Source organism: Xylocopa sonorina, chromosome 2 (assembly GCF_050948175.1).
Source record: "Xylocopa sonorina isolate GNS202 chromosome 2, iyXylSono1_principal, whole genome shotgun sequence".
Classification (NCBI taxonomy): domain Eukaryota; kingdom Metazoa; phylum Arthropoda; class Insecta; order Hymenoptera; family Apidae; genus Xylocopa; species Xylocopa sonorina.
The window spans coordinates 10,274,364-10,292,122 of record NC_135194.1 but is presented as its reverse complement, the minus strand read 5'-3'; the positions used below and the strand labels follow the sequence as shown (position 1 = coordinate 10,292,122).

Genomic DNA, 17,759 nt, shown 5'->3' with positions numbered 1-17,759 from the left:
AAAATAACTCGGCTGGCGGTGGTGGCCTGAAGGGGGTTGGTATCCGTACGGGCGAGAATGCACGGGACGTGACGATTTCGAGTCGCATTATCCGCGTGGGCCACCCACGGGGCTGGCCATGAATCACTCGGAAGTTCGGGGCCCGCAGCTTTCAGCTGCGGTAAAACCTGTCGACGCCGTCTATTTAATTTTCGCGTTATAACCAGCCATTGAGGCGCGTCGTCCGAGCGAAAAAGGGTCCGCGTCCGGGAACGATAAAACCATTAGGCGGCCGCGTTGCCCATTGTCCCGCTAACTAATTTAGAACGCGATCCGCGACGATAACAGCCGGTCGTTGCGCGCTGCTGAATTTCGCTAGGACGGGAAATGTAACCGAGCCGCGCACAATACCCCCAGACAGGTGTTGAGGCAACGGAGGTATTGCTGAGGTACGCTCCAATTATCTTATCGGCTTACGTTCGCCGCGATTCTGATTAATCAAACCGTGAACGATTCCGAAACGGGCCAGGATCGCGCGACGTGAACACAAGCGCGAGTAACAGTTTGCGAAGTAACGCGTAGGCGTGCGCGATCAGCTCACGGATCGATCGCGGTCGGGACGCTCGAATCGATACGAGGTGTAATCTAATCTTTCGTGTATGTGGCTTTCATTATTTTAGAGCTACGATTATTATATTTTTACCAATACTTCACCAAGACTAATAATGTTAATGCGATCTTTCATGATTCATAACTTGCTCAATTCTTTTTATTCTATATTCAAATAGAAATATTCATCTCTATGAATGCATAGGATCATTTACTAAAATAACCAGCGATACATTTTCACCAATATCTATTATATAGCATAGCGCCTATGAGATCAGCAAGAAATTGAGTCTCAAGAACGACGTAAAGTGCCTGAGGTTGGGATACGGTTCCCCAAGAAAAATGTTCAACAAAAAGATCCGCGGACTACACAAGTTTAAGAACCGCTGGCTCTATTTAATTATGCAAAAGGCGGGCAACTAAATCGTAAGTAGAATATCCCGTCCGTAACAGCGGCGGGCCAGACGGTTCCGGCTGGCACGAGGAACGACGGGTGTAACCACGGGCGTCAGCCGCGAGAGCGTTAATAACCCTGCTCGGGCATGTTCCTCACGTACCCTCCGATATCGTGCAGAAACAACACGTGAAATTACTCGAAACATCGCCGGGCACCTCGTAAACACCGGAAATATATATCAAACGTTTTTATTGTCGGGCGTACGGAGGAACTCGGGTGGTATAGCCGTGGCTGCCATACCCGGGGCTGCAACAGTAGGCGAATGAAATGAAAGGAGCGGGCGGGCGAATGAACGGGGGCGAACAAACGAAAAAGGGAGCCGCTGGACACGAGGGCCGCCTCCAGGGAGTCGTGCCAAAATTGTTAACAGCCGAGACAGCCGTGTTATAGGCGGCATGTGCTTCCAATCAGTCGTCGAACGCGCCACGGGGAAGAGAGGCAGGAGCCGCTGGGCGAGAGAGGCGGGGACAGGTGGCATCCGCGTCCCTGAGATACCGGTCACGAAGACGTAGCCGTTTTATTGAACTCCCGCGCCCGATGGAACTGCACGGACGACGCCCAATGCCTCGACCATTCCCGGCAATCGCGTTCGCGCACCCGCGATATTTTCTACACGCTCCAGCGGAAATTATCCGACTTCTTAATATCCGCTTGTTTTCGAGCCCGGATATTCGCATTCCGTCGCGAGCCACCACCGCGTTTCGAATGACTGCGAAGCGCACGGAGGCGCGATACAACCCCCCGTTTCGGGGTTGTCGCGCGAACAAATGGCGCCGGGTTGGGCGATGTATTAACCCGGCTGGTGTTAGGTGTCGCAGATACGAATTGCGTGCGCGTCTGGATGTACAGTTATCGCCAGGATCTGCGCTCTTCAGATTTTATGGCGCAACGGTGTACAAAATCAATTCAGCGTTTACGCGCTGCTGGTAGCGGCGACGACTTTAGGGTTATCCACGGCTACCGTGGATACGCGGCCAATGGAACGTACAAATGGAGGCGCAAGGTGTTTAACAGCGCATACGAATTTCTGTATGCATACGACGTATTGTCAGAGCTAAATGCAATTTCGAGTGCAGCTTCGAGGGCTGAGCAACGGTTAGACACGTTGATTTGAACGGCTTTGATTATTCGCGCTCCGTGCGCGAAAAACGAGAACGAAACAGGTAGCGATGTGTGTAACAGCATTTTCCTCGAGGTGAAGCCTGAAATGGCGAGCATTCGAAATTCTAAGTATATTGGCAAAGTTTGTCGGTTTATGCGCGGAACACCTTGTACGCGTTCCGACTGCGCAAATTCGATCGTTGATATGTAGATTGTTATATAATCGTGTATACAGATGTTGTTAGACGGGGTAAATCGAGCAAGTTATTCTGTTAGCGCATTGCACGTGGAATACTAGGTCCGATCGAGGCAAAATTATTTTTAACGTGCATCTAATACGACAAAGGCTGTTCGTTGCTTTCAGTGCAATCATCTCGCTGAAAGAAAGCTACATAATATCGTTCAGAGGTGAAAGACAGATTCAAATGAAATTTTTATTCCTCGTTCGCGTACTCAACTGGGGCATGGTACAACTGAAACAATCTGTAACGTTGAATAGCATATTTGAAACAGAAACACCCTCAAGCTGGGTGGTTTAATTTTGGTGGAACATTAGAAACTGAAACAAAAATCGACTCGTAGCCATAAGATTGTGACAATTTGATAGCCTGTGCTGTACCTTTTATTACTCGTTTATCGAACGAGAAAGGACCATCCACGTAGATAAATACAGTACAAAATTGCTAGTAACATTGCAGGTATTTCATAACACCCAACGCAATGCTTCTCAAACAATACCAGAAAAATTGCACCAGTTGAAAAACGAAGCTTTTGATAACTCAATGTACTTGTTGAAATTGTCATTGTTTGCGTTTAAACATTGCAACGATTTTTTAGCAAAAACGATATTTACAATTGAAATAGCAATCGAAAGTATTACAGTTAATCTATTCAGATTTTGAAAAAGGTTTCAAGAATATTGTTAAACGAAAATAATCAAGTATCGGTACGTCTATGAATTATAAAACCCAATTTTCTCGCAGATAACATTTCAACTGAAGACCCGTTGTACTACACTTTAGAAACATCTATTCCTATAAAATAAACTGATTGTACCATTCGTTCTGCAATTATGACTCCACAGTTTATAATATTTCAGATCAGTTTGATAATGTTAAAAAAGAGGGAATAATATGCAAAAATGATATATACCAAAAATACCTATCAGCTATTTAGTCGATGTATACACAATTATTCCCAATCTTCCCTCCATTCCCGCCATTTCAGCTTTCATACAGAGAATATTCGCAGTGATGAATCTAAAATGGCGAAAAATAAGTAGTAAGGCAAGCTTAAATTTAATTGAGACCGTGCTTTCAGTAAACATGAATGTGAACATAGAGACTGCTGCAATGGTTTTTAAATGTTTCAAAACGATATAAAACTGGCAAACAGTAGTAAAAAAAAAATTACACGACAAAACTAAACGTGTCATTACGAAAACAAAAACGAAATATAATATATTTTCCCTCTTGGTTCCACCAAATAGTTGACCCTTACACAAACACGAGCACCATTTATGCAGCAGTGTAAGAAAATTCGTTCAATCAACTAGATTCTACGGATTTTCGATGCAGTTCGAAGCCAACCCCCTTCCAAACCTCGCTCCACGCATTCTCTCAAGGAAAAGACCAACACAGCAATCCTCCCTGAGACAGCCAGCTCGCGTAGAGCGTCGCTAAATACAATCCACGCCTCGAGTTTCGAACACGATCGTCAATTAGGACGAACCGTATCGCCGTGTTCGATGCTCGTCGGGTGTTCCAGCGAGCCGCTAACCACCGCGGTCCATAAATCGATTGCGAGCTTTTCGCGGGGAAATTATCAGCGATACGCGACGATTCGCGCGATCGACGAAAACGGGCCGTTTATATCGGGCTGTGTCTAACGGCGGGAAGCGTCGTTAAGCGAAAAGTCGATACGATAACGCGGCTGCACGAACTACTCGAATAACCGGATTACCCGCGCGTTGCTGTACCCCGACGCGATACGTACACCCCCGCCCAGTGCACGTACGTAGGGTAGGGTTGCGACGTTCGCGACGCTCTCGTTACGACCGGTGGGAAAGGAGCCGTAGCGACGATTTCTTTCTCGAGATTGTCTGCGGTTCAACGTTTGCAAGCGGAGGCGGCCCGTTGGCAAAGGAACGTAGAAGACGACGACGACGACGACGGGGCGACAACGCTGCGGGACATCTGCGGTCGTCGGGGATGGAAATACGAGATAGCTCTCGCGCGGTCGCGCGGTAGAAAGCGGGGCTGCGAAACGAGAGACATCGAGAGACACACGGGAACTAGCATCGGGGCGAGATATTCGAGAAATTCGTTTGTATACCCGAATAAACGGCTTTCCCGCGGATACCTGCGAGATGCAATTGCGGCGAACCGTTCGAGAATGCGAGGCGTCTACCGCCCCCCCACCCCTATCCTGTCGAACTTTAATATCGCGCGCACGAGCCCTGGAAAAATTTGCTTTCCCGGAATTCCCGTCGTATTTCCATAACGTATTACCGGCGGAACGCGACGGCTTCCCACGCAGGCCGTCCCGCGAAAGATTACGTTACAAATGACGCGGAAAACGCGTCAACTACCCCGTACGATCGTAAAACCCCGTTTCAATTACCGGGGAGAGTACGCGCGATGCTCGCGAGCCGCTGTGCAAAATACTTATCCACCCCTCCAGCTGCGTCCCGAGAGACGCTCGCGAAGGACGTAATTTCCATCTATGACGGGGTGGTTCTCCGGCGCGTATTCAAATGAATCTATTAGGTCGAACATGACGGTCCTCCGGCTCCCATACGCCTGTGAAACACGAAGAAAACGGTCCTGGCTCTAAAACTGCACTGCACTTTGCCACTCGACTACTGTTATCGCTAGTTTCGCAGCGGAGCTAGGGAAGGAATAGCCCAGGGGCTGAGTTATCGCGATTAAAAGGAAAGAGCAGACGGGGGTGTAAAAAGTATATTGGAAACGTTCAATGTTAATTGAGAACGAAAAAGCAGATTGGTTATTAGACTGTTAATTGGCGAGCAGTTTGCGAACTGTAGCTGCATGGTCGACAAGTTTCGTTGCAGCTAATAAAAACGTGGCGCCACGGATTACCCTTAATGTCCGCCACCCTTGTTGGCGGAATGCGTGCGATGCAAATGCTTGCGCGGAATTCTGCTAATCAAATTTCGTGTTCATCGATGAAATTAATTTTTGAACGTTGATAACTTGGGGAACAGTTTACATTTGGCGCTGACAGATGGAAAATAGAATCTGTTATGTCTGGCGATGGACGAATGAATCGAATACAGTTACCGTTTCGTTACAGGTTATACAATCGAGAAACAAAGGTTCACTGTAACAATAGGGTTCGATGTTCCGTTCACCTTTATTTTTTACAACCGCCAAAATTGTCCGAGTTCGATGATATTTTTTTTTTTACCGAACAGAACTCTATTGCAACCTTTCTTGTTCAATCTGTTGCGACACCAGGGACTGTCGACGCTAATCGATCGCGTGATCGATATTCCTCGATCTCTACCTCTTCTTAAAAATAGAGACGTATCGTTCAGAGGATCGTGGGGTGTAACGACGAAAATAATTCAGCGGCTCACCCCGTTCGCGGGGTGACCGTTCTCCGCGTTTACGTGAAACAAACGCGTCGCGACAGAAAAAGATCCCATAAGATTGCCGCGGACGGTAACGAGACACGGCTTAATTAAGGAAGCGACATTGGTCATTAGTGTTTTCAGAAGACGCACTCTTTCATTTCGTATACGCGGCGCGGTCCGAGGGTGGAAGCAAGTGTAGTGTCCTTCAGAGATTTCAGACGTGCTTTTACCTTTCTCCCCTGGCTCCACTTGCTCTCGCGCTTTGCTTTTTCGTCTGTATAGTCGTTTTTTAAAAGGTCAAAGGAGCCACGTCCCCATCTTGAAAACATTAATGAGCTCCAGAGAACGACCCGCACGCACTGCACGATACGTACGTGCACTTGCATGCGCCACGCTCGGGCAAAAGGGGTGGAATGAAAGAAGGGAGGAAAGGGGAGGCGAGCCTGAAAGAGATGCTCCGCTCCCGAGGGGCAGGACGTCCAGACGAGACAGGGCTCTAGCTAATTTTTACGCGAGTTATCACTCGATACCTTCCTTGCCAAATTTCTATCATTTAACCCGCGAATGAGAGGACGGACAACGCCAAGCGTACGATTCCAAGGGATGAACACGCAGGATCGCTACATCTGTTGGGACATCATCGTTATCGACAGAAGTAACGACACATCTCGAGCCAACAGTTCTTAACTGCTTTCTCTGCGCACCGATAGCATTTTAAGTAGTTCCACCATCATCGCCATTCTCACGGTACATCAACCCTGTGCGACACAAATCCAATAACAGGGCCAGATATCTAAAATGTATCAGAGGATTACCTCGCAGCGGACTGTAAACGTTTGTAACAAGCAAACCAGAAATTTGTATAAAATAATATGATCCAAACTTTAACATTTTTACGATCAATTTCACTTTCGTTTCTATGATCGATCCATTAGCCAGCATCCAGCTAGCAACAACCCCTATTTAGGATCACGTCAATTACTCGATAGCTCGTTTCAACGATAATTTCGCGCGCTAACGAAGTTAAAAAATTCATAGCAGTGCCCGATATTTCTTCTCTAGTTGGAGCTTGTTCATCGAAACAGAGTACATCCGAGATTGCAACGATCCATACGGATACCGGACGGCGTTCGACTTCCACGGTCGTTTTCAGCCGCGCAACAGGATTATTCAAAAGAGCAATAAATACGCCGCGTTTAAACCGGCGGAAGGACGGAGAATTGGCGTAAATAGGGAAATATTCCCGGCGAAATCTATGTGTACGTCCGAAGTGAATACACTTGGTGATTTCGTGAATAGGATTTGCCGGCGGGTGTTGAGGGGTTGAAATTTATGTCTCCGTGCAGGCAGTGTACACGTCCGTGTTATCGAATATCGCGTGGAAATCTGTAATGACTGTTCTGGCTTAGTGGCGGGGCGGGTGAAATTTATTTTTCCAGACACCGCTCGACGGAGCTCGATAAACGGGCCGCGGGATCGGGAAAAACTCTTAATCGACTTAGACGTCGCCGGCTATCAATTCGCCCCCGACTTCCCCTCGTGAACGAGACGCGTTTGATTACCGCGCGGAAGTAGTAATTAAAGCGGCTGCGAATTAGAAAATCGATCCTCGTACGACGTTGAGCAAACGGAAGTTTGCCATTCAAGGGCTCGTGTCTGCCCGTTCGACAAAACCGTACTTAAATCGGTGAAGCGCGACGGAAAAAGTGAACCGATAAAAGGAGGATGGGGTTGGTCGGGGCGGCTAGAGGGAAGGGAATTTCCTTTATCGTGGAATTGTTCCAGATTTATGAGCTCCAGGAGTTCAGCCATTCAAATTTTTCAACTGCTCTTTCTTGCCTACCCACTATAAGACCGCAGCTCTCTCTCTCTCTTGGACGAACGACCCGCGAAGGGGATGAAGGGAGGCCAGGAACCAATATAGAAGTGGATGGAAGCAAAGTCTTTACACAGGCGAACGAATACGATATTGATGAACTCGATAATTTCCATCTGAAAATTTCAAATTTCTGCCCTTTTTTCTGTCTTATATTTTCTTTTCTCCTTATTCTGCTCCTTTTCTCTCGCTATTGGCAAGCTGACGCGTCGTCTCGAGCTACCTCGGCTGTATATACGGCTAATGCGACGACTGCTATTCGCCGACAATAAATCTTCATTCAATATTGGCTTCCCCATTAGCGAAGTTTATCGTAACTGGCGGCGAATGTAAGAAACATAAATTCCAGCGAAGTTACTTCGAATTCGACCCGCACAGCGTCCTACGAAGTTAGGTATTAAGTAGTTTACCTGTTTGACGAGTAACTTTAGCTGCAATTTTTAAACCGTGCCACGAAGAAAAACGAGGAATTGACTATCGCTCGCCGGCGATGCGTAAGCGTAATAACGGTAAGAAACTGCAATTTATCTTTCACTCCGTCGATCAACCGAACCCATGAAACTCCACCGCGGTTACCATAAATCTTGCGTTCGTCTTTTATTGGTCACCGATCTTTTTGTTACACGAACAATGCTTCTTTTTAAATCAGAGGGAAGATTCATCGAGCACAACTTCCATCTTAACAAATCGTCAGAAATATTCGCCGAGACTTGTTTGAAAATATCTCGAGGCAGGGAAGATTCTGGAAATTAAAAACTTCCTGAACGCGTTCCGCTCCAAAAGGTAATGCACGAAATGTAACTATTTCAGCAAGAGAAGGAAATTCTCTTATTTCAAACTAAAAAGACAAGCAACCTTTATAATACTTTACAAACATTTTTTACATCGCACAACAAATTTGTACGTATATATTTTACAAAAAGACATTATTTACGATTGAATTAAAAATCACCTCGTATCGCTGTTTATCGATAAATTTACCAAATCTCAGGGTAATTAGAACACCAATTTTCTAAAGCGTCTTCCTTCTGAAATTTCCATATTTTAAATTGCGCCACTATCGAAGCGCACCGAGCAGCGAATATTTCCCGAATTCCCAACAATGGGGCACGCTGAAACGATAACGCGTTTAATATTCGAATGACGCGGTAAATGTTTCCCAGCGTAGTATGCGTCGCGAGGATATACAGCTTTTGTCGCAAATCGAATTGCGTAAAGTCACGGGATTATCGCGCGTAAGACAACGACGCAATCCCAGCATTTCCAGCCGGATGGGAAACGCGAACGTCGCTCCACAATGGCACGGTAACTCAAGTCACGGATTAAAGCGGTGCCGATCCGATTGCTCGCTGTTAATCGTGTAAAAAAAAAGGAAAAAAGAAAGGTAAAACGCGTACAGAGGGATGCTTCGATGGCTGCAATCTCAGCCTCGAGCCCATTCACGATCGTATACATTACAACTGGTTTATCGAATTCGTTCTCCGATCGGACACGCACGTAACGTGTTATATGTACATCGATACGTTCTTTACCCCCTCGCGTATTATCAACAGACCGCGATGCATCATTTAACGATACGCTCGAGCATATAATTTCTATTCGTGCTCGGATCTCGTGTTTCAATATCGAATAATTCCCCCTGGTTCTTCGCAATTTGTAAACAGTAACACTGGAATTGACGGTGGGATATGTTTAATTTAACTCGCCCCTTTTAAGGATAACGGATTTACGCTCGTATGATTTTGCATTAACGTCATTAAAAAAAAGAAAAACCGTTTAATCCGCATACAATTCGGTTCAACTATCGATGCAAGTAATTAATAGATTACACGCGTGCACGCGTTTACAGGGAATGGAAATTATACCGAGGGTGCGCGTACGCGGAGTCGCGGTGCGCGCGGACAAACGAAACGCTTGGAAATTTGAATATATCAAAAACGAATTCGTGCCTACGACCGCGTTTATAAAAAAAAATATGAATTTACACGAACGACGTCGATCCAGCGATCGATATGCAAATGAAAAAGGTTTTCAGCCGAAAAAAGAAGGGAATGGCGCCCCGCGCCGTATTGCGAGGGGGATGCGCTGGACCGCGCTACCGATTTCGTCAATCAGAAACAGCCGAGCCGCGCGTCAGTTATCGTTCAAGTCTCTGTCAACCGGGCTTATCGGCACTGCTGCGGCCCGCAGATGTTATCGCCGCGGAGAAATAAAAGCGAAGAGCCCCGTCCAGCAATTTAAACCGTAAACGTGGAAATTCCAATTCCCGTTCGCGGAGCGAGCGTCGAGATCGCATCTTATTGATACCGCGGCCGGAGTGACGGTAAAATTTCAAGACCGCCCGCGTCCTTAGCGGCGTGCCCTGAATACGACTCCGAAGATGATACTTTCAAAGTCGATAAGACGAAGTTGAGGCGCGCGCGACCGAAAGCGGCACCACTCTTGACGCCCTCCACGAGAGAACAACGATATTGGCTGCGCGTGCAGCCAAGTGCATCCCGAGATATCGAAGCCATAACCGAATCGTCGTCCCGCGATAATTATTACACCCTCGAGTCCGCACGGGCACGTAGAGACCAACGCGCGAGCTTCCCAGCGCGGGGCTTCGGCGTACGCGCGGCGAACACGCGCGATGGCCGTTGAAAAAGGGAGCAGAGCAGCCAGACCAGAAAGAAAGAATGGCACAGGCATTTCTACCGGTGTGCGTCTACCAGTCTGTACGTGTGTGGCCTGCATTCACCGTGGAAAGAACGAGAGAAAGAGGGGGCAGGAAGAGAGAAGAGGAGAAAAAGCGGTAGTACCGGTCTAGCTTGTCCACGGCGGGTACTTCGGCACGTAGCGTAGGCAGGCAGACTGTCTTACCCTTAGACCGAGTCACGGATACCCGAGGTATTCTCTGCCCAGCCGTTTTCACCTAATTTAGACCGAGTAAGTCCGAAATGAAAAGTTGAACCACTCTCCGCGGCCGGCCAGTGGGAGACGCCGCCCCCGCGCACCCCCACATAATTTCATCCCTCGCGGTGGCGGCCTCTTAGGAGCGAGGGCCTTTAAAAGCCATTCGTCACGCGGTTTCATTTATAGCATACGTACGACCGTTAACGAGTTTTTATCATCTCCCGGGTCATGAATTTATAAGAGTAGCCCTCACCCGTGACCTTACGATATTTACCAGACGTAAAACTTTCATTAAGAGGGCCGAGCGTATTTTTCCACGGTGAAACGGAATCGGTGGGAAGGGAGCCGGGCCCCGCAAAGAGCTTAATACGCATTACTGCCCCTTTAGAAGAGGATACCGCGGTATAAACCCTCCAGCTGACTTTTCCGGTTTACTGGAAACCTACGATTCCACGTATGCCTTTTTCCACGGTGAACCGGCTTCTACGATTTTGATTAATTTCGCGTGAGATGCGAGGTAACGCGCGTGCAAACATTTTTTTAGACCAGAGCCGAGAAATATGTAATAGCGAATTTTTCAGCCAGTAATTTGTACAGGATAGTAGTATTCTAGAGGAAAGTATGTTATTAGAAATGGTTTGTTCCACGGGTTTTTATACGTACACGTGCAAGTGGATTGTGCGATTATATTGCAACTTTTAGCGTTTATTTAAGGATACCTCTTTTTTGCTGCGAAAGACCGGTTACAACCGGTTTTGCGCATTAAAAATTGTTTTCCGCAGAAAATCGACACTAGTTGCCACTTTCAAGCCAGACGCTCTGCCAATTTCGTCATCGATTTCGTGTCACATCTTACTAATAAAACACTTATTTTAATTTTATAACTTGAATTTAGACGTTTACAGACTCCCTCTATTTATGTAATAACAAACTTCTTTCTCCCCTTTTTCCTACGATTTAATTTTCTAATGAACACGAATAACTAATTCAACTTATCGTTCTTCGAGATTTCAACTTGAAACATTTTAATTTTCCAAACATGTAACCAAGAAAACTGTGCAACGTCGATGATATCCAAGCATCCGCTGCTCCATTACTCTTCCCTTGCAACATTGTACTCATCGTATTTTCGCTGTACACTCGCATATGGCGCGCCATATATAACAATCGATTCGATAGAATCAATAGATCATCGGCGATTATCCTAATTAACAATTTTTAGGCGATAATTCGATTATTCCGATCGCTAATCGACCCTCCGTATAAACCGTAGCATGTGCAACGCTGACGCTAATCTTTCACGCGCACAGTCCCAATGATGAATGACTGCGAACCTCTCAAACACCACTGTACGCAGGCTGGTAACGCGTTCGTATCGCCGTCGCGAACGACGCAAATTGGATAATCGGTGCAACATCGTTACACGAAGGTATCAGCATTGCACACGCTGTTCGAAGCCCGTGAATCAGCTACGCGCCAAAAATAAAGCGTTTCCCCGCGCGCACCGTCCCGCCGTTTCTTCGTATTCCTTTAACGACCGCCTGTAAATGTGTCAAACGCCGGCTATTAATTGCGCGTTATTAACGACAGGGAACCGGGGCACGCGGTACAAAAGCGTCTGCGAGGGGATACAATCACGCGACACGCCATGTGCGGTCTTAAATACGGAACCTCCAACGCGGAAAGCTTATAAGTGACATATGCGCGCGGCAGTACGCGGCACCCTACCCTGATGGTGGTGCTGCCTGCCCGCTGGGTGCGTTAACGCGAGATAATGCTCCATCATCTCGTCCCATTTCATTTCTATTTACCCGTAAGTTTCAGGTGTAATTTTTTTCCTCCTCTCCCCTCCGCGACGGGGTTGAACAACGCGCGATGGGGTGGCTCGACCCGAGGCGCGCTCCGCCGCGTTAATTCAATTACCGCCGGGTTAGCGCCGCGGACGAGCAGAAATTAGCCGCGGAGTTAAACTGATTCACGGTTGAAACGCGAGTCCACGAGCCGCGCAGCCGGCTGATAACGAAAGAAGAGCGGCTTCGCGACGCGTTATCTCCGCTGAAGGAAGCGTGACGTTAGGAACGCGACAGATCCCCTGACACGGGGCTCGTTATCTGGCCGGCGTGTATAACGCGAGCGTGATCGCTGGTTTATCGGATCCGCGCAGACGTAAATCGTGGTCTCGTTCGCCGGTGTCGAATAAATGGCGACCGCGAAGATACGAATCGCGGATTTCCACCCGGCAATATTTGCCTTCCGCGATTACGTTTTTTATTCACGACTCGATACAAACACCGCGCGCGGGGATGCTCGACCCGAATATTTGCCCATTAATTCGCGAGCGAAAGTGGACTACGCAAACGGACCGATTTGCTTTTGCCGCGTGTGCACGGGAACGGTTGGTGCTGGGCCCGGTTCGTCGCGCGCTTCGTGAAAAAGAAGACGAGGGGAAACGGGCGAGCCATCGCAGCTGTGGGAAAAACATCCCCTATTTAGGAGCGCTGCATTTTCCGCTTTAGATGGAACTGCGCGGCGAACTTTTTCTGATTCATTGCCCACGACTAGCTGGGTACATCGTATACTTTTGTATTCACGTTACAAGCTTTAATATGACTTTTATTTCCAGGAAACAACTGTGACGCGTGGTAAACTATATCCGATGCGGATGTTTGCCTCGAGGGGGTGAAAACAGAAATTGTACGCCTTCAATGAGAATATCATCTATTTACTATCCAACTTCAGGCACCGTTGCTACTACCAATCGTTTTAACGCGTGTATATTCGATAAAAATCAATTTACAGTAACCTCTAGCGAACGCAGTCGGCCATTAGTCGACCATTAACTCTAATACGAAACACTACCCTGGTAAAATGAAGTTATCGAAAACAGGAACGTGCGAAACCGCAACGAGGTACAAATTTATTTTCCAACAATCCTCTCGTTACGTTACACACTATCCGTACATAATTATCGCGTCCGTTAACGACTTCCAATAAATAAAAAATCGGAACGTGCGAAACAATCGCGAGCGATTATCCCAGCCCGGTCAGAACTGTTACCAATCGTTCTCCCAGCGAACCAGCGACGATCTCGAAACGAGGAACGGATCTCTGATCCGCTGAGATTATACACCGGGCCAGGAATAAATCGCCGCGACAATTACGTTCCTCGAGCAACGGTAAGGGGGCGGAAGTTACGCGGCGAGCCTCCTGGAATCCTCCGAGGTGCCGATAACACGTTGATGAGGCAATTAATATTGATGTAACAGGAGACGGGCACCGCGCTATTGTTACCCGGGAGCCGTGCACCGTCCGGATTAATATTTAATTTCCACGATCACGGAATTTCCGAGCGCCCACGTCAGACGGGCGGTTCCGTGCCCGTCGAATTTTTGACGATCGCGCGCCGCGGAATCCCGAATGCGGGAATATTCAACGAATTTCCACCGACGTAATACCGCCTCGAGGCATTGCGCGACAACACAATAATTATTATGCACCGTTAAGAAACAGGCTCGCTCTCTTTCTCGCTCTTTTTCTTTCTCCTCGCGACACTCTTCGTCTTACCCGCGAACGGCACGGCGGAGAGGGACGAAACGCAATCGCAAAGCCTCGAGAATAACTCGAGCTACTCGGGATACTTTGCATGCCTCCTCGCAATCTTGGATCGCCTATGTTAGCGGAAACTATTGTGCCCCCTTACGCTTCGAATGCTTATCGTTTTTAACCCCCGTTGTCACGGAATACCGCGGCCCTAAGGAATATCGAAGTGAGCGTCGCGGATTAGAGGAATCTGTTTTATAATTAACGCGCGGATTGAATGCAAATGATAGCGATAAAGGGTGCCTCGAGGAGTGTTTCGTCGTTGTTAATAGAATCGACGACACGAACGCTTAATAGGAATATTTACACTGGTTATCGTGTAAGTATTAACAACTGGAAAATAAATGCTGTGCTATCTCGATTTGAATAAATAGAACGACGAAGAGTAACTATGGTTGAGCTAAATAAAATAAGTAATTCGAAGAACAGACTCGATGTTTAATTATACAAATATCATCTAAATTTTCTACTCCAAGTTCTATGTATCTCGCATGAAAAAAAAGAGCCTTCCTTTAATAATAAAAGCAACCTATATTTATTCTCAAAATTGATCTGCAAAGCGAATTGAAGGATAAACTATTTCTCCAGTTGGTGGCTTGTTAACATACAGAATCGCTTTGAGCAAGGTTAAGCTGGCGAAAAGTTAATCGATTAAGGAGTGTATCGAGTCCCGCCGGTCGAAGGAGTCAAACAGGGGCGAAACTCCGATGATCGATGAATCGTCTTAGATTTCCCGGGCACGCTTTTCGCACCGGCTGAGTTTGACACTTTCGATCTGTCTTTATCCGAGATTCCGTTCTTGGTTGCGATTGACAGTTTGATCGCGGAAAAAAAAGGGAGAAGTCGCGCGCGCGCGCGAGAGAGAGAGAGGAGGGGAGAAAAGGAAAAAAAAGAACGAGATGATCCATCTTCAATCGTCGCGGGCGCGCGACTTTTAATCTTTCATCCATCGTGTACGTGATTCAATGCCAGCGCGCAAAGCGGGCCCCCCTCTCGTCGACTGTAATAATCTAAACGCGCTAGGCGTGCACGTTCCGATTCGTCGAACTCCGGAGACGTCACCTTACCCCGATGGAAAAACCGGAGCGGGAGACGGCAAGTTCTGGAGCCGGTCGAAAACGGAGCAAGGAGAACGGATCGCGACAGAGACGAAGAGAAAGCGCGCGTATCGGCCAGACAGAGACGCAGGAGGAGAGAAAGAGCGCACGACACAGTGGGAGAATCCGAAGAAAAAGAAAAGGATCGAGAAACCACAATAACCGTTCTCTTTCTATCCTCCTCCCCCTCGCTCTCTTTCTCTCTCCCGCTTTATCCCTCTCCTGGTGCTCTCGTACACCGTCTCGTCCCTAGCATTGGCCTTTTTTCTTTGCCTCCGGCTGTGATACCATCCTTAAACCTTTGAAGATCGAGACGAAGTCGAAGCGCAGAGTATAGAGCTTGTGCTACGTATAGAGCGGTATGCGCGGAAAAATCAAAGGTGGAACTCTAACGAGAGGATAAGTTGAACGGACTCACCCTGACGAGCGATGTGGCAGGGTCAACATTTCTTCCGTCCGCGGTTGTATCCTTCGTCGGAAAGTCACTAACTAGCTTGCACACATCACCCATGGCCATCGATACGAGGAACGCGGGCAGACGAAAACAAAATAACTTCTTCTCGCGTCGCTTCCCGGTCGCACTCGCTCCCCTTTCACACCAGGGGACACACTGATCGTAAAACGAGGAAAAGACGGCAGGTATTCACGCGTGACGTAGTCAAGGTGAACGAAACATGCACATCGAGGATCATCGCGTCATGTCGCGGCTGCTTGGAGCGGAGTGCAAGAGCGAACGATCATGTGGGGTCATTCCTCGGCTCGTTGCCGGTTCTCCTCGCGAGTCACCTTTCCTCCTCGCCGTGCCACGGCTTCCCTCCTCGTATTTCGCGTCCGACCGCGTAGCAACGATTTAGCCGCGAGCCTCGAACGAACCGCGTCAATGTCACTTTACCTCTCACACGGTACAGGTAGGAGAAGCGTGGAACGTCACGCGAACGATGAAAACAACACCCGCCCCGTCCAGGCACACAGGCCAAACTGTCGTCCGAGCGGCGCTCCACGGCTCGCAGCGACGCACCGTGAACCGATGGAAAGCGAAACTCAGTGGCGCCACAGCTGTACGGAGTCTGTGCCGTGCGAAACTCACTTGAGCGACGACGCTGGCGTCGCCGTCGTCCGATCGTTGCACTACTCCCCGCCACACATTCGAATCGCACCAACACACCCGGCTTAAGTTATTCGGTGACGCGAGGTACGCGCGACGGCCGCACTCGACTTAGTTCACAGTCGAGCCAGACTGTGTGTGTTTGTGTGTGTTTGTTTGTGTGTGTGCGTGTGTGTGCGCGCGTCTCTCGCCCCAGTATACGAGCCGGCGAAGGGGCGAGTGCGCTCGTTGCACGGCGTCGGGGGTGAGTCGGTAGTTACCCCCCACGCGAGGAGTGTTCCAGGACCGACGCAACCGCAATTCGTCGATTGCAACGACTGATTGTGAGCGCGATTTAACGGAAGTCGAGCGAGCTGTCTACTTTTAAAACCTGCCCGATACGACGGAGTTATGTATAGCCGACGCCGCCCTAAATTGCCTTGTCCGAACGATTTACATTCTTTTCATGTAAATGAGTTTACGCGATCCGAGCGGATCGCGGAGGCGTTCACGTGCTCGGATTGTAACGTCACGTTGAGCGTTCCTTCGATTGAAATTACCGAGTGGACGGTACGAGGGGGGGCGGTATGCGATGTGCTCGAAGGGAGAATGAAAAGGGTGCGACATTTTTCTCGTTTTTGGGACAAAGGGAAGTGAGATCGGTTGAGCAGGGAATGGTTTGAGAATTATATAGCAGTTTCAATGCGTTACTACTTAGAATCGTGTTAATATGTAAGCGATGAGTCCGGATGCGTCGCACAGTGGCGAAGAAATGGCGGAGAGGCGGCATTCGGTCGTTCTGAAAGTAACAGCATGCTCGAGCAGCGTGCGTTAACCGTTCCTTTTTTAACGCTCCTATACGGCGGCATATGCGTCGAGTTAATTAGCGATGACACATAAACGATAACGGTAATTAGAATAAAATGAAGGGCGCGGGGCGAATATGGAACGGTCGAAATTAGCGTGACGCCTGGTTGCAGTTTGCGTCGCTAACGAACGAAACGCTGTCCGATCCGTGGCTCATCAGAATTCAAAGCAGCCTCGTTACAACTTCCGAAATTACGAATGCACCTTTGTCCTACAAAAGTTGCAAAATCACCTCTGGGTTAAGTACTCTGGGGCGAGGGAGCGGCCGCGCGGATTCCCCGCCGCCACTGTCACCGCGATTAGTAACTAACAATATTTCCGTTTATGCATTAGTACCACGTACAGGGATACAAAGAGACAGCCGGTATACAAATGCGGGAGTAACACGGAAACGTAGTTAGCAAATGGAGAGCAGAGTAATAATGGGCGGCGTTTAAAAGGATCTTTTTAGCAATTTTTAAAAAAACATTTTCTATTAATACGCGTACGTTGCGTAGCAGTTTCTCAGCCTGTAGAAAAAGAGGCGTACGGGTTCAGAGGTTTCGCTGAATTTGTTAAAAGGTGCTGGGTTAATGAAACGTAGTGAAATAGCGGGT

The 17,759-nt window shown here is 48.1% G+C and overlaps 2 protein-coding genes across 3 annotated transcripts in view; one reads left to right on the top strand and one right to left on the bottom strand.

Annotated features, from left to right (window-relative positions):
- The window catches only part of LOC143433363 (uncharacterized), a 310,410-nt gene extending 294,655 nt beyond the window's left edge, over positions 1-15,755 (bottom strand). For both annotated transcript variants that reach the window (XM_076910695.1, XM_076910696.1), the window contains exon 1: positions 15,631-15,755. In XM_076910695.1, the coding sequence (XP_076766810.1) occupies positions 15,631-15,729 (99 nt within the window). In that variant the 5' untranslated portion in view covers positions 15,730-15,755. The remainder of the gene's footprint in view (positions 1-15,630) is intronic.
- Ikkbeta (inhibitor of nuclear factor kappa B kinase subunit beta) overlaps positions 1-17,759 on the top strand; it is a 575,876-nt gene that overhangs the window by 414,689 nt on the left and 143,428 nt on the right. The gene's annotated exons all lie outside the window — the stretch shown is intronic.